The sequence below is a fragment of the Numenius arquata genome, chromosome Z (assembly GCF_964106895.1).
Source record: "Numenius arquata chromosome Z, bNumArq3.hap1.1, whole genome shotgun sequence".
Taxonomy (NCBI): Eukaryota; Metazoa; Chordata; class Aves; order Charadriiformes; family Scolopacidae; genus Numenius; species Numenius arquata.
In genome coordinates, this window is record NC_133616.1 from 21584518 (window position 1) to 21606380 (window position 21863).

Below are 21863 nucleotides of genomic sequence, written 5' to 3' on the forward strand. Positions count from 1 at the left end.
CTATCAATTCTAAAGTACCTCAACCTCTAAGTGCTAAGATTTCTAAATTGTACTACAATAAAAACATTATTTTAAATTAACCTGAAGTACAAATTACAATTCTGTGTTGTTATTCCCACTAGATAGAATTCTGCATTTAGAATACCCCTCCATTCTCCAGGGAAACATATGGTCTTGAGTGCTTAAGGAAATATGAGTCATACAATAGGTTGCCTTCTACAGAGCTGCACATATGAGTTTATAGTAAAAAATATTAGAATCCTGGATTCTACAGACTTTGTAATTACAGATATATTGTATCATCACTCTTCCATAGACACTTAATATTAAATTTTACAAATATCTTATTACCTGATGTTCCAGACAAAGTAAAATTTTGATGAAAACTATAAAAAAGCCTGGGTAAAAAGTTGTATCTCATTTCACAGTTTAGTATTCTACAGTTTTATTTTATACCCTGCTATGTGATGTCTAGATCAAGATGTAAGATACAGAACTTTCATTAGGTTTTCAAATTACCCAAGGTGGAAAAGCAATACTTAAGCTGACCACCTAGTTACAAAAGTAACCTCTGCCATAGCTGTCTTCCTCTGTAGTTGGAAACTTAGAAAGCTTTTCACAGGAGATTTGCAGAATTTGTTTCATTTGAACAATGTGCTAGGTAATTCGATTTTACAAAATGCAAAGCAATGAATGGTGTTCTTCTAAGCAAGGTACTTCTTGTTTAGTCTTCAGATAGCTTACTCTCTCCCTGTACAATTTAGAAGACCTCACAGTGTGCATCACTGTATCATTTGGTGAAATTACCAGTAAAACAGGATGAGTAGTAGATTTCAGTCCACATAGCTGCATACTTTTATGTAAAAGGTGTTCTGTGATAAGAAACACTGAACAGAATACACATTTGCATATCAAAATATACTTCTGATTTTGGAAAGATGCAACATCTCTCTCTCTTGAAACAGTTCATTGTGTCAGAAACTTTATCCTCTAATCAAGGTGACTTCAGATTACCAAGTTACAGTTAATTTTTTGGTCAACTCCACCTTAAGGAGCAAGGAAGAGAAGAGTGATCAAGCTCAGGCCTTACTATCAAAAAACAACTCATGTACAACTGAGAAAACAAAACACATTTATAGATCACAAAACTTGCATTTTTAAAGGAATTTTGTGCTTCTAGTGACAGTGTTGGAAAAACAGATGAATAAATTATCAACACCATATTCAAAATAATCAAATAGGACTGAGACTTAAAAGTTTCATTTACTATATGCATAGAGCCATATATAAACTGAATAATAGCTACTTTAACAGGACCTGTGTTTCATAACCATTCTCTGAGTAGATCTCTTTTATAGTCTCTAAGGCAAAACTGAAAACACAGAACTGATGCATGTTCCATTTTTCTCATTGCTCATAGGAATTCATGCCACAGGCTTCCCTCTTTCCTGATCATAACTTTATAAAGCAGGGAATAGATTAAATCCCAGTATTTTCCCAATTTACAAAAAAATTATTTTACATCTATATTTATCAAACTGGTTATTTATGAGCTAAATGCAAGAATAAATTATATATATGGTTTTAAAATTGAGCTCTACAGAAAAAACTTGTTATCACTAGAATTCCCAACCAGTGAAAGTCTAGGCCTTTTATGTCTCTTAAACTTAGTGCTCTATAAAGTGTCTACTGATTTACTTCATTTCAGTTATCTTACTCTTGTGTTTTATCATGTGCATACTTAATCTCTATTTTAATCAAGGTGTCACAGTTGTAATTAATGTACATTACTTAGTCTCAAGATATTTCATATTTAATCTATTGAGTATTACCATGTCTATGCTTTTCATTAAGTTCTATACATAGAGACAGTGGAATGTTCCTGCTTCATACAGACACAGATAATGAAAGCTGTGCAATGAGCCTTAGTATTAACACAGAATAGCTCTTGGTACACATATTTAACTAATTTTTACAGCCTCTCTGTTGCTGGACTTTTCATCTATTTTCAATAACTCACTAGAATGACACATACACAAGAATGTTCAGATAATATGTATACATATATCGACATTATATATTCACAGAAACATCAAATAATAACAACAGATGGATAAGATACATTCCAAAATCCCCTGCCAAGCCTACCTACCCAAATATTATATATTTCAAGATTCACTATATTGAAATTTATCTCAAAAGATAGATGACTGCCCAACAGCCCAGATTTCTGACCTAATTTTGCTTTCATTTAGATGAATGCAGTGCTTCTGAGAGTGAAGAGGCATTTATGTGCTGAACAACGTCTGTACGCACAGTACCATACAGAATTACCACTAGGTAGCCAAAGCCTAAATATCTGTCATTTAACCATTGTACAAAACTGCACAAATAATTGCTGAAAATTAAACTAACATATATGGTTTATATTGCACTAACTACCCCAAAGTAGCTCCTTGTTTTCAACCCTAACCTCATTGAAAATGTGGAAAATCTTATTCAATTGTAGTTAGTCCTCAATCAGAGTTCAAAATTATAGTCTCAGCGAGAAAGTGTTCTATCTTAATTCTACAAGAAATTTCTACACAAGACTAAAATCTAGTTTTGTATGACCTTTCATTTTAGCTGGCCATCTTTGTGCAAGTAAGTTTTTATATCTTCAAAATGGGAGTTTTGTGAGGGCTTTATGAATAATTGAAGTACTTCACATGCTATAGCCTCTAGAGTATGTGTTGGAAAAGTCTGGGTTTGTAATCCCACTTCAGGCTACAACACTGTAAATGAGTTATTCTCAGTTCTTTACCCAGCCAAGTATGGGGAAGTACATTTTTTATTATATCAATATCATGAAAATTCACTTTCATTTCTCTAATGCTTTTGTATTTCCTCCCAGAAATTTTCTTATTTTCAGTCATGATGCTCATACAAGATGGATCTATTGCCATTTTTTAGAAATCTGAAAGGGTCTACTATGTGCTAGAACACACTCCAACCTTTTAATTCCCATTATAAATTAACATACATGTTCAGATTTTTTGGATTGCACCTCTCTGCATAAATCCATCCTGTTTCCCCATTGTCCTGGTTCTAAAGCAAGTAGATGAAATATGGTTTATGTCTTTCTAAAATCTGAGATTTTATGTATTTCTGTCAAAATCAGTTAAATAAGTAATGAGACCTAATATGTATAATATATTCAGTTTGATTTAAGTACCTCCCTGAAATACAGAGCTGGCAAGTGATTCAGAATTAACTTCATTTTTCACCCCTTTTTCCTTTATGCACAAACATTATTGATTTTATGGTGATCTATTTTGTGAAATTAAAAGAGAAAGGGTGACAACATTAGACTGGATCAAAAACTCCACTGCTTATATCTATAAATACTTGAACATATTGAATGCAGGGATGACTTTTCTTCTCTGTGTAACACATGAAACATGTCAACAACGTCACAATGTCAACAAGACACTGAAATCTAAACTAAAACCTCTAGGTCTAAGACTGGACCCATCAGGCATGAATGGCCTTCTGCACAAAGGGTGGCTTAAAAACCTTCATTATCCATATATATGGGATAAAAAAAAATAATACACTGCTTCAGTCAGTTGACATGTAAACTTATTTTAGTTCTGCTGTTAGATCAGTGCAGTTTCTGTCTAGCTACAATGTTTGTTTGAATAATGGTGTAAATGCCCTGCTTTGACAGATAGGATGCAGTCTGATATCCCCTTAAACTCACAGGGCTATACCCAATTCCTGCCTGACACTAACAAACATTCCTATCTTTATAGAGCAGGGGTATGAGGGTTTTCCTAATGAAAAAGCTCCCAGTTCTGCAACGCACTTCTTCATTTATACTGAAACATCAAAAATTCAAGCAATTACATGACAATACCAATAGACAAGACCTATAAATTCAGCTTTCAACTAGGACAGGGAGTTTACTGTTTGTTTATTTGACTGACACCTGTACTGGACAGAAAGGGTTGTCATCTATTGTGAACTGTTTTATGAATGTTTTCTTAATGCTGGCCTCTAGAGGAAAGCAGCATATGGTTATGCAGACACCTAAAAAAGCTATGGGATGTAAGCCTGGGTGCTTACAGCATGTCCTCTGTTCTGCATGGCTATCCCAGTATACTGAGTGAAATGTGAAGCAGCTGAGCAACCTGGTCTAGTGGGAGGTGTCCCTGCCCATGGCAGGGGGGTTGGATCTTTAAGGTCCCTTCCAACTCAAACCATTCTATGATATGATTCTGTGACTCCTCCTCAATAAAATTTTGGGCTACAGCATAGAGTACAAGTATGCAATTATTACAAAGTAACTGAAATTCAGCCTGCTTCTACCCAGTACTTCCAGATAACCTGCTTTAGGGTTTGTACTCTTCACTAAATAGGGCGAGCAACTGCAGCAGCTATGAGTTCAGTAGCAGATGGAGTCAGTACCTCTGAAAATACTCCAAAGTCCTATATTTACATGGCAACAGTAATTTTGCCAGCACCATGTAATTTGGTAGGGTACAATCCTCATGAGAAACTGAGGGTTTCATTCTTAAACGTTGATCTTGGGTTTTGTTGTTCTTTAACTAAACTCTCTGTGCTACAATAATATAAATTTCCATGTGAACTATTTGGCTTGTGGTTTCAAAAGCTTAGTTTCCATAGAATTCCTGAAAAATCACAGCCCTAATAGTAAGTAAACACACACACGCAAACATACAAATAAGACACTTCTGTTTACATACTCATGACTAGCTGGTATCTTTTTAATCAACTTCCTACCATATAACTTTATCATATTGCCATATTCCTCCTCAAACAGAATTCTAGCAAGTGGTATGAAACTTTACTAGCCCACATGTAAAGCATATCTACTTGTCAGTTATAGTTTTCCTCCTTTGATTTAAATATATATATATATATATTCTTGTCTCTGAATTCCTGAAGTAGATTTTGAATTATAGGTACCTACAGTTTCAGGCAGAACCTACTCCCTCTTAACAGATACATCATAGTTCTTAATATCATATTAAAAAAATTATAGCAGAAATGAGCCTAGAAAAAGGTGGGATTGAGTAACTTTGAAAAAAGCAGGCAAATATACCATTTTTCATAAAATCAAAAATTGACCAAAAAACACATGCAAAGTGCTAAATTCATCACTAGAACCTGGTCAGAAAATATGTGAAACCAGGTGTGTTGCAATTTGCATTCAATTTGTTACATTATCATAACTCAAAATACATTAGGCATACTGTGGTACCAAGTTACATCCATGTGAACGGTTACTGAATTATCTTATTTCAAGTATTGTGATCCAAGTTTTTCAGTAATTTTATAAGGGTGTTACGGAATCATGGAATTGTCAGAGTTGGAAGGGACCTCTAGAGATCATCTAGTCCAACTCTCCTGCTGAAGCAGGGTTGCCTAGAGCACATTACTCAGGACTGCATCCAGGCGGGTCTTGAAAATCTCCAGAGTAGGGCACTCCACAACCTCCCTGGGCAGCCTGTTCCAGGGCTCTGTCACCCTCACTGTAAAGAATTTTTTCCTCATATTTGAATGGAACTTCCTATGTTCCAGCTTGTGCCCGTTGCCCCTCGTCCTATTGCTGGAAACCACTGAAAAGAGTCTGGCTCCATCATCCTTCAACCCACCCTTTAGGTACTTGTAAACATAGATAAGGTCTCCACTCAGCCTTCTCTTCTCCAGGCTAAAGAGCCCCAGCTTTTTGAGCCTTTCCTCATAAGGGAGATGCTCCAATCCCTTAATCATCTTAGTTGCCCTACGTTGGAGTCTTTCCCATAGTTCCCTGTCTCTCTTGAACTTGAGAGCCCAGAACTGGATGCAGTGTTCCAGTTGTGGCCTCACCAGTGCAGAGGGGGAGAATGACCTCTCTCAACCTACTGGCCACATTGGCCCTCTTGGTGACAAGGGCACATTGCTGGCTCATGGCAAGTTTGCTATCCAGCAGGACTCCCAGATCCTTCTTCTCAGTAGTGCTTTCTAGAAGATCCACTCCTAACCTATATTGGTGGCCAGGGTTCTTCCTCCTGCAGTGCAGGACTGTACATTTGCCCTTGTTGAACCTCATTAGGTTCTTCTCTGCCCAGCTCTCCAGCCTGTTCAGGTCACGCTGGATTGTGGCACAGCCCTCTGGAGTGATGCCAGCCCTCCCAGTTTGGTATCATCAGCGAACTTGCTGAGGATACACTCTGTCCCCTCGTCCAGGTCATTGATGAATATGTTGAACAGGACTGGGCCAGGTATTGACCCCTGGGGGATACCGCTGGTTACAGGCCTCCAACTTGACTCTGCTCCATTAATTAAAACCCTCTGAGTTCTGTCACACAGTCAGCTCTCAATCCACCTGTTCTGTTAAGAAAAAATGGGATAATATCACTGAGAGCAGAGAGTAGCGCAAAGCAAAGAAATTTAAAAGGAAGCACAGAAACAAAACCTTTTAAAACAGTTCCACAAATCTCAAGGTATCCCTTGGATAAATCGAGTTCATTAACTTCCTCTGATTATTAGGACTTTAATGTTAGCACAGAAGCAGCCATGGCCTAAAAGTGATTGTTTTGATGACATAATAAGAGGATTTGCCATAATGTAATAAAATGTATTGATGTAGGAGTCTCAAACAGTTGAGTGAGATAGTTGAGTACAATCACCCACACGTTTCTAAACGAACAGACCTTCCTGGCAAAATGAACATAGAGTTTCACTGGAATACCACATATGCTATGAAAAAATCTGGAGCTACCTTTTTCTGCTACTAATAGGCAGACTAAAATCCAGACATGCTGGGAGACATCCCTCCAGGCGTTTCTTCATATTTCACTTAGAAATGGGTAACAGGCTAAGTACCATTGCATGTTTATCTAAAATCATGTTATAACATTCCTACTGAAATACCTTAGAAAACACAAATATGGAGAAAAATATATGGGAAATTAAAGACTTCAAATACTAGCATTAACATACATATGATCTTGTACCTATAAAATTCCCAAAATAAAGTCAGATGACGCATAACTCCTCTATACATGCTGAGGTTAGATGGTGAAAGGAACTAAGCAAAGGTGAATGTAGCTGCCTAAGAGTATGAGCACATTTTGTAAATGATACTTGTTCAGGAATTTTCTATGCTAGGTAACAAATGCACACTGAAGAGCAAACCCCATTTTCCAGATTTTAGATACAACTTCTCTGATCCATCTGCAAAGATAGCACTATCACCCACAGTCTTATTATTTCATATCTCCTTTATTCATCTAGAATGCTGCTTGAAAGAAAATTACCTAATCAGTTTCTTCAACACCTCTGCCTCCCTTGGTGCATTCCCCTGCTGTCTTTTTCCCCTTTGTATAGCATTAAATACAAGCTGTTCCCTTCACCTTCAAGGTTGTTCATTAGTTATGCCCACCTTATTTATATCTGATTTCCTGTATGACAACTCCCACTTCCAAATCAGCTCACAATGCCAACCCTCAATTAACACTTGTAAAATTTTCAAACAAGCTGAAAATGTTCTTTTCTTATTGCTAGGGAGAAATCTACCAGAAACTAATTTGCAAAACTAACCCATTACTCTCTTTTAAATTCCATTGGAGTGGCTGCTTTCCCACAATATTTGCAAAAATATTGATAATATTCTACATGAACATGACTTAAAGTTATTAAGCCTGTTCAGTCAAACAGTTCAGCATAGGATCAAGCACTGTAGATTTAATTGCAAACTATATATCCTGCCATACATTAAGCCTATTCAGATGACAGACAATATCCAGTGTTAGTATCTCACACAAAATAATCCTTCAATACCAAAAGTAAGGGCTGTCACCTCCTAATGAAAGAAACAGAAACAGGAAAAACATTAAAGTCTTTTAAAACAAAAAACACTTAAAATTAGCAACTGCACCACTTGTAGCACACACAAATTTCACTGGTGTTAAATTTTAATATTTTCCCAAAGGTCCATTAAGTTCCCTCTAAGTAACGAAAAAAAAAGGCAATTTTATCTGACTCCACCACCTTCCTTCCACTTAGATGCCCTTCTGCTTGTCCCAAGAGAGAGAAGTGCTGACAGATCATACAAAACAAATAAAACTCAGAAGTGTTTACAAAATCTGTGGAAGATCATACAACTTAAAAACTGCACAGTGCAGGTATAGTGCTTATGGGCTGACTCGGAAACATGTTTCCATTTTGAGAATTAACATAATCAGAAGGTCCTGGTTTTTCAGTATCAACACTTGTTGGTATTTTACAACTACACTGCCTTATGTAAATGCTAAAACACTGGTTTCTTGTGCTGATCCAATACCCCAAGATACTCCAGCTGAGATGCTTGTCTCCACAGTTTTAAGTGAGCAAGAAGCTTCATACATGGAAGGAAATCTTTTTGGGACACTTTGGAATTCTGATCTAGGTTAAGCTGCCCATCACTACTGTCTCTTTTCTTTGCATTTCTGTATCTGCAATCTCCTATCATATGCAGAAATTTAGGATCTTTTGAATTATTACTGGATGGTTTGATCTTTGGAATGAGTCACCACTCTGTTTGAGGCTTCAACACTACCAAACCCAAGGCAATGATAACATGATAACAATAACAGATATACAGATTTGATATAAATAACCACTTTGTGTCTGAGTCAGAAAGTAATACATATTTTCTGGCTTTTATGACTTAATATTGTACCTCAATAAAAGAATACTTTATATCACTTTGAATAACCAGCTGTATCCTATTCACATAAAATTAAATTTAGTTAATATCTACAAGGTGATTGCATACCAAAAATCAGGAATTTTCCCCTGGAAAAAAAGATAAAAGCTTGTGCTAGTCTCAAAATTTAACATCTAATAATGTAAAAGATATAAATAATGCTGTTACATGCTTTTAATTTCCATCTGCATAGTATTTTTATTAATCAAATGCAATATTAAATGGTTTTCATCAGACGTATTTATTTTACTAGTGGTTTTATATAGTAAATAAGTTATATCATTAGAACACATAAATATAATTAACTCTTGATTTATGTAGGATGAAAACACAACACTACAAATTCTCTGGATTTGATCCAGTTCCTTCCAAATCCACCAAAAATAACATTATCCCTGCATTGGATTTTATTAATGTGGATGTCAGTGATTACGCAGAAAACAGTTATTTTGCCTACAGTTTTGAGAAATTTATTTTTTTTTTAAGTTTAGAACAGCATTATAAATATGGAATTAACTTCTTTAAGGTAAATAACAAAGTAAAATTTAGGAAGCTTAATGTCAAAGAATGAAATTTAATAATATATAAATGACAAAAAGAGACACTAAATATGTTGAGGATGACATAATCACAAGTGAAACTAAAGGTCGAAGATTCAGCTGGGAAATTAAGTATTGCAAAAGTAACATATTATTTTCTCTCTGCTAACATCCTTAATATGACCCATGTCATAAACTAAAATAGCTATGTAAGTCCCAGAACAAAGTAATTTCTTAGAAGCAAGAAAACTGTTGTATGTTTAACACAAAATCAATTAATCACCATTGTTATCTAGAATAATAGATAGGAAAGCAAAATTGAACACTTCCAAACTATTCCAGATCCATCACCTGTTTTATTTGTTTTATGAAGTCTACTCAAATGGTGTAATTTTACATGTATATCATGGTAAGAACTGCGAAAACAGAGCAGTAACACCACGTTAGTCTGTCTTTAAACATCTTTTTCATGCTGAGGAATACAAATTCATATAAATATTTGATATTTTTACTGGGTTTTCACATATGGGTAAGAGTTGATACAGCTGGACATATCCTCCTTTAAGGCCAAGAGACTACAAAAAGGAGGGATCAAACACTGAGGAACTCAGCTCCATTCTACTGAACCCTTTGCACTCAGGAAATCAACACCAGCCAGAAGATGCCTTGGCATCTTTGGTTTTTTTCTGCTGAAAATGTGGTTGCAAAAGGTGGTCTACCCTTGAAGACGCTGTGCACTTTAAGCTTATTTTGGCAAATGAGAGAATTTGATCCAAAATTCTTAAAATGAGCACTTGCTAAGTTTGGAATACTTCCAACTTGGGAACATGAGGAAGTTTGTCCTGAGTTATTCATTACTGATTTTCACTACTACTACTAATAATCTCTATTTCTTTAAAGCTGCATGTGAGGGTAGAACCGGAATATCAAAAATGTGGAAGACAAATAAAAATTCAGACCGGTACATTTGAGATCTAGCAAGAATGGAGGTAAATTGGTATTAGAATTTTATATCCTACCTATCAAACATGTTCAGTCCATTATATCACAATGCTAATAATCACTGCTGTCACAAAGCAGTATCTTGAAAAAACATTCAGCAGAGAACTTTCTGCTGTCTGCTGTTAACTAATAGGAAGGTATAGAGAGGATGGAGCTTCTCATCTGAATAAATTCAGCTTCTTATCGGAATAAAACTATACTGTTGAAAAATGCTAGGACCATTTGAACTGTATATTGCATCCCTCTCTTTTGCTTCTTTTGGTCAGAAGGGCAAACAAGTCACAAAGTTGAATTTGAGCAATGTTAAGGCTTGTGTTAAGCCAAAGATCTTTTTAGGACTAACAGAAGAGTTTTTTGCCTAATAAATAAACTTGTAAAGACATCAATGCTCTGGTATCTCTTGGCCTTATGACCTTCCTTTTGCAAAGTCTAGGGAGGCAAAGTGCAGTGAAATTCAGACTACAATTAGACACATAGCTCCTGGAAGGGGAGGCAAAGGCAGAAGCAGAAGCACTTCTCTTTCACTATTTGGTGCGTGGTAATAATGTGTAATCCTAAACTAAAGGTGATGTATCTAAAGCAAGAATCAAAGTGATTAAGTTCTGTGAATCCAAATTAATTGACATCTACTTATGTGTAATTTCTCAGCTAATTTCCTACTTACGCACCAGTGAAAGATATTATATGGTTGGAAGGGCAGAAAATGTACCTGTGGGTTTGTCTGCTCATTTCTCTAGGCTTCTGTACCAGTTTAATTTCTTTGTTCTTTAAGTTTTGTTACTGCTAACTTAAACCAATTTTTTTTTCTCTGACCTGTGTTTGAAATTACACTTTAAGATTCCTTACCCTTATTAAGTGAAGATATACTTTGATAGAGGGATTCTTTAAATAGAGGTAGAATCAAATAGTAGAATTCATGGTTTTGGCATCAAGGTTGTCTAAAACAATACAAAAAATATCTGACAGATCTGATAATTTTCTCCTACTCTTCCTGGATCCAGTCATTAATTTTTCAACCACATTTATAGTCATTAAAAGTTAAATAGGTCAGAAAAGATTTAATGTACATTCTGGACAAGCATATAGAAAAAGTTTACAATAGAAACTTTGCTGATATAGTTTTGCTTCTGAGTGTGATCCAGGTAAAGATTAGTCAGTTGTTTCCACTCGTGGATTAAGCTATACTGCTGCATAATTTAGAAGACATAAGAATTTCACAATGAATAATTTAATTATTTGCTACATACTTCACCCCTAGTAAAGAGGCACTTTAAGTTACTTCCTTACCTTGTTTTCTTTGAGTATGCATCTGTCACTAAAAAAAAAACACCCCACCATGTATTTTACTTTTATACTACACTACAGCTTATATTACACTAACACGTCTATTACTATAACATCAATGTTTGCTTGTTATTTCAATGGGACTACCAAGTCCCAAGCTTTTCTTTTAGCTGTTTATAGAAGACTAAATGTTGCGTCGAAAGTTTTAACAATCTAATAGGGCTTCGTACTGACCTTATACTACAAGTTACATTACAAAAATAAAGATGTCTTGATTACAGTAATTTTTCGTGCTTCATGAGCTCAAGGAAGTCCTTGATCTCTACTATTATAGGATTTGCAGGAACATATAACTGGAGGAAATTGTACAACTGCAAGATAACAATTAGATGGCAGTTCTCTTGAAAAGCATTTGGGGTTACTGTGCATTAGAAGCTGATTACAATACCACATTGCCATGCTGTTGGAAAAAAACTCAATCATCAATCAGGGGTAAATAGGCAGCAGCATAACTTGCAGATCACTTTAACTATGCTTCTGCACTATCCTCTCTTAGCATCTCCTTAGCTGAAGGTTTTGATCAGTTTTGGACATGTTATATAATGAAACGTAAGGATCAAAACTGGGAAGAGTGTAGAAGAAAGGGGCAACTAGATTAAAACTCTAATGGAATAAAAAGGAAAAATTAAAGAAAAGAAGAAAGGATCTGACACAGGTGTAGCCGATTCTGCTATGAGTTCACTTCCAGCTTTATGATTCTAAGACAATAAATAGAAGTGAAGATATTTTTCCCATGCAGTTTTAAAATTTATATGTGAAAGGTCTGCTATGCCTTTCCACAGAAAGGAATTTGTAGTTTTCAAAATATTGCAGAATTTTTCCAGAAGAAAAACACACTGTAAATAGGAAATCCTCCTTAATCCAAGCAACTCTGCTACACTCTTCAAAAGATCAATAAGGGAAACTAGTTCATTTGTATTTTCACAATGACACATAGCGGTTCTGGCAGCATGAGATGGGAGGAAAGCTATTTTGCCCAGAACAATCTCCTGCCATACACCTAAGCTACTGTGTTGTCTACCCTATTAAAACCTACACTTTCCAGGTGACAACCTTTCCTGTCACTGGTTTATAGTCGGTAAGTATGACTGTAAATTTGTTTAGTTCCTAAGGAAAGTCAACAAATCACTGTATAGATAGATTGATGGAACCTAGTCAGAAAAGTGGTCAAAAGATGGTGTGACTTGCCAGAAATTTTAGTGAGGATTTAGTGGTGGGCTTTCTTTGCTCAAATCAATTTCTCTCTCTCTCATTCAATATCTTGGTTTCTTAGTGTCCTAAGAGTGTCATTATCTGTTAAAAATAACAGTTTCTTTTATATTTTTGTAAGCCACACTAATGAAATACAGAAATTCAGGTGACTACCTCAGTAATTTATATTTTTTTATTCAGTATTTACTTCTTGTTAACTAACGAAAAGAAGATGGATCTTTGGTGAAATTTCTGTAATGTTAAATATCACAGAGGCATTCTTCTCCTCACATATGCGAAAGCCTATAAACAATGTAGATATATCAAAACACCTATCTTAAGTGTAAACTGTTTTTATTCTCACAGTCAAGCACAGATTGTGCCTAAAAATTCCTAGAACATTGGTGCATAAAGAAATGTGAGTTGATGATAATCTAAGGTTTGCAAGTCTTTCTAAGATGGAAATGAAATGAACATCAGCTCCTGAAGCCCGTGTTTAAGTGTGCCAGTCCTTTATATCATTAGATAGGTCATTACTAGTTTTATTTAATGATATGTCAAGTGTCTGGAAGAGAGAGAGCACACAAGTGCATCCGCAAAAAAAGCATCTCGGTCTCAAATTTTTTGTTTGATATTACACAAATGAGTAGAACAGTTCAACAGAATATTTGCCCTCCTTCCATTTACTACCAGACTTCCGTACTAGTAAAACCTCTATTCACTTGTATAAAAAGTCCTTCTACTGTTTCTTGAGAACCCAACTGTTGTTTTGAAATACGTGGTGTTATTTCATTTTCCAAGTGTGGAGGGGAAAGTAAATAAATAGAACTTGTTGATGAGTTTAACCTAAAATTATGAGTTTAGAACTAATAATTGAAAACAATCATGAACACGTCCAAAACTTGAAAGGTAATTTTAATAGCAGCTGCTCTCACTCTCATCACTTTTTATGGTCTGCTGCTGTAAACATGACTACATCCCAAAACATAGATGTAATAACCTATTGTGATAACTGAGTATGTCCATCAAGTGATTTCTCAGTTTCAAAATCTGACAGGGAATTTTCATCCCTCTATTATAACATATCCTAGGGGGTGGCAAATGCAGATTGCCTTATGAACATGCAGATCCTTTTAAGCACAGCCTTGCAGCCCTTTGTATTCTGCTTGAACTCTGCTCTCTGTATTTAATATAAACTTACATTATTAAATGACCCCTCTAACTCTAAATTCAACAGCTGGGCTTACTTCCCTATGAGTTTATGTGTTTTGGTTGCCTTTGCATGTATGTGTTTACATACACATGCAAATACCTGTTTATACATAGATTTTTAATGTGGTGGTTTTGATTAGCCCCCCTGATGTATGACAAAGTGTTCATTTTACACATTTGCTTCCCTGTGGGAATGAAGCTTTAAGACTTTGATTTAGGAGGAATAAAAAAACATTATTCAAAACAAATTGAAGTTTCTAGTGATTTTTAAGACCTCAAAGATGGCAGACTTTTGCTTTTCTTTCCCCTGTAACCTTCTCCTGTTGTTTGAGGTGAGCTTCCCAGCAGTTTTTCTAGACTGCATAGTCCGGTAGAAGTGCACCTACTTTCCAGGCAGGCTAAATTTGGGAACATCTTTTGGAAGAGGTTATAATGACAGCAGCAAAAGGAAAGAAAAGAATTGGTTTTCAGGGCCATCGTGTAATGTTCTTCATCCAAACCCATAGAATAGTAGAAGTAACAAAGTTTAGATCAACAGTGAGAGCCATAAGTTCAAGTATTGGACTAGGGACTTATGTATGAGTTTTGTTCTGAAGCATTTCAGTTTCTGGAATTGGAGGGAGGGTTGGCTGTCCCTGGAACAAACCAAGGACATTCCCGTCATGTCTATTTGGATTTGATCCAGACGTAGTGGTGATCCACTGTATTACCAAAAAAGAGCCCTTGTTCTCAGAACTAAGCTGCATTCTTGTTTACAAGAATAAATTCTTTTAGCAATGCTCTTCTTTTCTAAAGCTTCAATATACCTCATACTGGTTAAACTGGCAAAGGAAAGTTGACATTCCTCGTGTCGGTACATACCAACTTTCTTTCAAATCATTCTATCAAGTGACATGGATTAGGATTTGTCTAACACCCTTTCTTCATGAAACTCTCGCCTTCTACTAGCAAAAAATTCAGTCTTGGAACTTGTCCATCAAGACAATCTACTTATCAGTCACACGGTTCTGCCTTGCTTTTGGACCTATACATTCCCAGCTTCTTCTCACATTTACAGTTTGAACACATCAACATAATCTCACAGGTTTTCCAATCATCTGCTAGCTCCAAAGTCTTCTCTACCAGAGAAGCACCATGTAGTTCAAATGATTTAACTACATTTAAGATAAATTTTTATAAGATATTCACTAAGGTTCTTGAAGTGTAGCAAAACTCCTATCTAAATTACCCCTCAGCTGTGCCCTTGGTGTCCCAAGCAGAGATGTTTAGAGCATCGGCTGAGTGCCATAGAGCTAACACCACGAGTCTGTGTATTCCTTTACGTAACCACTTCTTTGACAGACATCTCTACTAATACTTAAATCATGTTGCTATATTAAAACCTATTTTAAAAATACTAAAAGGAAAACTGCATTACATCGTTCCCGTTGAGAAATACATTGAATAGTTACATTAATAATTTTAAGGTAGAACTTTACATGGCTATGGCTAACAAGAAGTGTTTAAATCCTGATAAATCTCTATTTGATTATGATGGGCCTGTCCTGCTAAATTAACAGGTTTCTATACTCACTAAATTAGGGAATTTGCACCATTCGTTTGCAGTAATATTCATATTACAATAAACATATTTGAATATGTAAATTTTAAAAGCTAGTATTTTTACAAATTCCAACAGCATGAAAATTAATGTTATTTGTTTTGTTCAGTTCACACAACTCTAACAATCCAAAAATGTATGTCTTTTGAAACAAACATGAAAATAAGGCCCTTATAGTCAGTTATTTAAAACACTTGACAATATGAATTTCTTATTTAATTTATCTTTATGGTCAATTCATAATGAACATTAATCCAATAATGTTTACTAAGTTGTAAAAATTATTTGTAGTTTTGAGGGAGGGCTAGCATATGCCAATTATTGTAACATCTTGTGTGCCAGCACCATTTGGTAGTAAACAAAGCAATAAAACACTGCCAGAAAGTAAACAACAAAATTCTTAATTAGAGACTGCTACTAAATTCTGAGACCATTTTCTATTGGTCTGTGAGTTGGAAAACACTCATCTTCCTTTTCCTTAGGTTGTGTGGAAGTAGTTAGGACATAATAGATCAAGAGCAGCTTTTCAAATCAAGCAGGAGAACAGAAAGGGTTTTAAGATGGAAAGAAGGGTGCATTTTATTGGAGTACAAAACTGACTTTTTCCAAGATTTGCAAAGGCACCATTATTTTTCCAGGTGCTCTTTTTGTAGCTACAGAAACCAAAGGTGTATCTAGCTAAAAGATTACAGTGTCATACAATATCCCAGACTTCACAAAATCAAGAAACTAACACACAAAACTCCTTTCTTCTTCTAATAGAGAATAAAGCCTCTGAGACACTGAAATATCGCACTACATTCAACCTTGGATGTTATTTTAGTTTCTTAACCCTTCATTGAGTGGTATAAGGGAAAGATTGACATTTCAAGGAAAAAATGATATTTTGGAGCAATCTCCACATGTAAGCAATGCAGTGGTTGATGCTCCCTGGCTAGACCTAGTCCCATACAGCAAATGGAAATGGAGAGGAAGCAAATTTTTTTTGACAGCAACTAGTTTTAATGGCCACATATCAAAGTACAATTTTAAAATAGACAGCACTAGGGACCAAGCACCAGGATTACTGGATTGCAAAAGGCCAATGTTTCCTCATCTTTGTGCAGTTACTTCTGTATAAATACAGATGAAAAGTTGGATTCATGAAGAAACCTAGACCTGTAAATCACTTGAAATAAAATTCACGAGACCTATTGTAAAAAACTGATGGTCTGGGAAATCTGATAAAAAGAAGTCTAAGGTCTAAGAAAGTAGGATGTATCTTAAGGATACAACATCTTGGGAAATTCCACTACTAGTGGAATTAGGACCACTGGCATTTCTTCTCTATTTTTTCCAGCCTGAAATTTCAGTAGTGAAAAATAGAACATAGAAAGATGATATGGCAAGATGATTTAATTGACATATGACTAATGGCCTTTAAAAATGCTAAGTTTGTTTTTTTTTTAAACAACTACACTCTGAAAATAGACCATGCAATAATGATAGTTATGTGAGAAACAAAGTGAGGTACCTGAAATTTTTGAAGATAACCAGCTACATTTATTACACTGAATGTTTTTACACTATTGACTGGAAAATTATTTGAGTTGAAGTATTTATTTCCCAGTTGCACTAGTACTATTTATTGTTACATAGTATCTTTTATTCTATGATGTAAAAATCACTTGAACTTAAACCTGTAATGATTCTACTACTGGTTTACTTTACATATGAGAAAACAGTGCCAGAGAGAGATTAATTGTCTTGCCTAAGACCACACAGTAAACAAACGAAAAAAAAAAAGATCATAGATAGTCCCATATATTGTACAGCTCTTATGTATACGATTTCAAAGCACTTACCTTCTCATGTGAAAATATAGGAATAATCTTGACTTTTAAGAAAATGACATCAGTCGAAGATTCTGATACATTTTTCTGTGTAATGAAATGCTACTGTATTCCTTGAAGGAAATATAGTGCTGTACTAAATAACTTGTGTACAAAGTTACTGATAATCATACAGAGGCAGAGTAAGCATTAAAATGGTTATAAACAATACTTCAATTTCTGAACTAAAAGTGTGTTGCATTTTTCAACTAATGCAGTTCAGAATTTTTGCTGGTTGATTTAGCCTTTTAAATGTTAACTCTCTTCAGTCTGGGTAATAAAGATGTACTAGTTTGTTCTAACTCTAATTTTAACATATGTAATTCCTTCTAATTTCTTTTGAAAAATATAATCCTTACATATTTTTAAGTTTTCTAAAAAACTTAGAATAGAACAAAATTCAAAGTTGTGTATTTGGCTTCTTACATGCTCTTCTATGGTTTTCATTGAGGTTTTAAGAATTAAGATCTCTTCAGAGCAAAATAAACACATTCTGGAAAAATGATTCTATAGATATAATTTTTGCACATTTGAGCCATTAATGTTTAATACTATCCCTGATATACAATGTATTTTCTGTGCAGTTCTATATACAATTTTTCCCACCCTCTTATATTCAGAGTAATTTGGGGGTTTCTGAAAGACAAGCTTATCACCCTAGACCATAATAAATCCATGGTAATCCATTAAGAAATGTTCCTCTGACAAACAGGTTAAATAAGGGAGAACTATTAAAAAGTCTTAATATGAAAAGGGAACTGAAATACTTCAAAAAGGACTGGTGTCTTTTTTGAAAGTATTTTGGCTTATTGCAAGTTACTGGTTTTACAAGAATACTAAGAAGATATTTTACTTTGCTTTCCATGAAAAAAGGCAGTTGACCGAGAACTTGAAATGAAAGTCCTGGGAAGACCAATCTTTTCTGATATTTCTTGAACATACATGTAGAGTAATTTGTTACAGTTCACTTCATGTTTCCATAATATAGCTGTTTGATTCATTCAAAATGTTTAACTGTGAGCATTTATTTTTGCTAAGAAAGTCATGGAATGGTCAATTTTATTCAGATTCTCTAGTCCACTTTGCTGTAGTACTACTAAAAAGGAGGCATATCTGAAGCATTTCTACCAATCCTATAAAATGAAAATAAAATCCACTGACCCTCCCTTAATTTTAAAGCAACATGTCTTGTCAAAACAACATTGTTGCACTTATAAAAAGAATGGAAGTTAAAAACACCAAACAACTGCTCATAGAGTATTTTAAATTCCTATTTAAATAGGCACCATAACAATTATAATTTAAAATTTTAAAATGGCCCCGAAACCCTAACAAAAAACAAAGTGTATTTTCTGTTCCCACCTTGACTTGTCTTTCCCTCAATAACTTATCATTTATGGAATAATGTTGAATAAACTCAAACCAACCATTACAATTTACAAAAACGAAACTTCTTTGCATTCAGAAAACAGAAACGCATTCAGTCCTAAAGACTGAAAACCCTAGATTCCTAGTGCTTTTCTATAAAAGAAACAGGAATGTGCTCAAAGGAGCATTAGATTGAACATTTATTCATTTTTGAAACATATGATATTGTTCTTTCAAGTCTTACGTAGTGAAAAATTTAACATCATTAACTTTGGACAAGCATGAGTTCACACAAGTGATAGAAAGGTGTAGCAACAGAATGGCCCTGTGAAAACCAAAGATATTAAAAGCCAAATTTTAAAGATTACTGATGTGAAAGTGTAGTTCTAATTTAGAATTGCTGAACCTCTTTTTATTTCTCAATTATATCAAAGTGGAAATGAAGCCAATGTTAGGTAGAGATAGACCAAACACTGCCAGAGAATATGCAAGTATATCTTGCTCAGATTTATGGCCAAGGCTCCATAATAAAGAATACAGTGTGTACCAGAAAAACACACAAAACAATTTTCCTTCAGAAAGGATTCTACTATTTATTCATCAAGCATATCATGCTTTAAAAATCTGAGTATTCAGGAAATCAAAAATCTACAGAGTAACTGTAGTATTAAGTATTGTCCCTCTGCCCACCATTCTCTCAACAAATCCTTTATTCACCATGTCCGCTTAATATTCAAATACAAGCGTGTGGCTTTCCACTAAAAGGAAGTGGTTCCAGCTACTAAAAATGAAGACTGAATAATAAATTGATCGATCAAATACAATATCCCACTGATTTTGACAGAGAATTTGATTTTAAAATATGCCTGTGATAGCCATCAAGAGCAAAATAGGCATTGGTGAGCTACACACTGCAAAATAAATCTACAGCTCATTTAACAGGGAACAATAGACTACTAGATGAGGGACTCCTCCCTCTGGCTAAGAAACCATTAGCCTATTTTCTCATCTAAACCCATTCAAGCCAGTAGGACCCCAACCCCGGATTTGCCAGGCTGTCTCCCACCTCCCAGAGCTCTTATTATTTTAACTTCGTGCCAACAGCACATGAATTGCGTCCATTCCCACTCGGCATCAGCGCTGCAGGTTCCCGGGGAGCGCGGGCAAGCAAGGGCAGCTCCAGCGAGGAGGGGCAACCAGGGAGGCAGCGGAGCGGAGCGGGGCGGCGGCGGGAAGCGGGCTGGCAGCGGCGGGGGGAAGCGGGAAGCGGGCGGAGTGCAGGGCCCAGCGCTGCCGGCCGCCCCCCACTAGCCGCCCCCCTCACAGCTCCGCGCCGGCACAGACGCGGCCCCGCTCCCACCCACGTGTTTTCGGGATTGCTTTTCCACCCACAGGCAGGCGGGTGGGGGACGACGTGCCGCTGCTGCCCGTGCCCCGGTCATGCCCGCTCCAGGCCAGCCCTGCCCGGGGACCTCGGGGAGGCGAGCTGCCCCGCTCCCCGCAGCCCCTCAGCACGGCAGCCCAGCCTGGCCCCACCTCCCTTTTGGAGCCTCCGTGTCCCTTTCTTCTCCCTCCCGCCACGGGGAGCGGGGTCGGTCGGACGGGGGGTGCCGCTGTGCCCACACCTCAGTGGCCCCCGCGGGCTTCCCTCCCCGCCGCCGGCAGCAACCATGGCGGGCGGGAGAGCGGCACCCCGCCGCCGCGCCCCACACACACACGGCCGGAGCGGTGGGCCAAGCCCTCTCCTACCGTCTGAGTCCCTGGAAGGAGGAGGGCCAGGACATCCGCGATTTCTTCAAGCCGGGCCGGTGGCCGGTCTCCACGGCGTAGGAGGCGCGGTCCATGGCCCGGCAGTAGAGGTATCGCTCCGTGTCGGAGTAGCCGCGGTGCCTGACGCGAGCCCCGGCCATGCAGCGGCCCCGGGAGGCGGGCGGCGGCGGCGGCGGCGGGCCGGGGGGCTGCTGGTGCTGGAGGAACTGGTGCTGCCGGAGCTGCGGCGGGTAGTGCTGCTCGTGTCGCCACAGATGCTTGGGGGCTTTGAGGCTCCCGCTACCCCCGGCGCCGCCGTCGCTGCCGCCGGCGCCGTCGCTGCTGCCGGGCAGAGCGGACAAGCCGCTGCCGCCGCCGCGCTCTGCCTCCATGCTGCCGGCGGGCGGGCGGCCGGGCCGGGGCGGGCGGGGAGGGCTGGGGCGGCGGCGGGCGCCTTCCTCCGGGCAGCGGCCGGGAAACTGTGCTGAAAAGTTGGACAGCTCCTGCCGCACCGCCCCTCGCCCGGCTGTGGGAGCGGCTGGGGCCGCGGCGCCGCCGAGTCCTCCGGGCCACTGGGGAGGGGAGGCGGGGAGAGGGGGAGGAGGAAGAAGAAGAGGAGGAGAGGGGCTGGCTTCCCGCTCGGAAATATTTAAACCCGGGCTGGAGCCGGCGCGGGGGAGAGCGGAGCCGGCAACGGGCTGCCATCAGCTGGGGTGTGCGGGAGGCGGGGGAGGGCACGGCCCAAAGGAGGACCGGGGCTAGGAGAGAGCGGCGAGGGGTTGTCCCTGCCGCGGCCTCCAGCCCGCCTCCTCCCCGAGCTCCCCGGGGGCTCCTCTCCCTGACGCCGAGGGACCGGCGGCACCGCACCGGTGTGTGGCTGCTGGCCGGGCAAGGCTCTCTCGCAGAGGAGCTCGCTCTGTAAAGCGACGGCAGGTGGGAAAGTTGCTAACGCTCCAGTTCACCGGGAACTTTGCAGCGGGTCAAAAATGGACTCCAACTCCCTAAACTCGTCCTCCCGCCAGGCCTTGTTCCCTATATCATACGTTCAACCTTTGCCACATCAGGTTCAGAAATCGTGTGTTCTCCGACTTGAAACTTCCCCGCCTGGTCTGCCATCTTCACCGATGAGTAAGCTCTCTCCCCCCTGCGAGTAAGACTGGCTGTAAATCAATGCGAGGAAGGTTTAATTATAGCGATGCTGAGCCTACTGCTACAGAGAAGCTTTTACATTTTAAACCACTAGTTTCAGG

General features: G+C 38.1%; 1 protein-coding gene across 1 annotated transcript in view; it reads right to left on the reverse strand.

Annotated features, from left to right (window-relative positions):
- PDE4D (phosphodiesterase 4D) overlaps positions 1-21005 on the reverse strand; it is a 409381-nt gene extending 388376 nt beyond the window's left edge. Inside the window, exon 1 of the mRNA XM_074166434.1 lies at positions 20614-21005. Within this exon, the coding sequence (XP_074022535.1) occupies positions 20614-21005 (392 nt within the window). The remainder of the gene's footprint in view (positions 1-20613) is intronic.
- Positions 21006-21863: the final 858 nt, after the last annotated feature.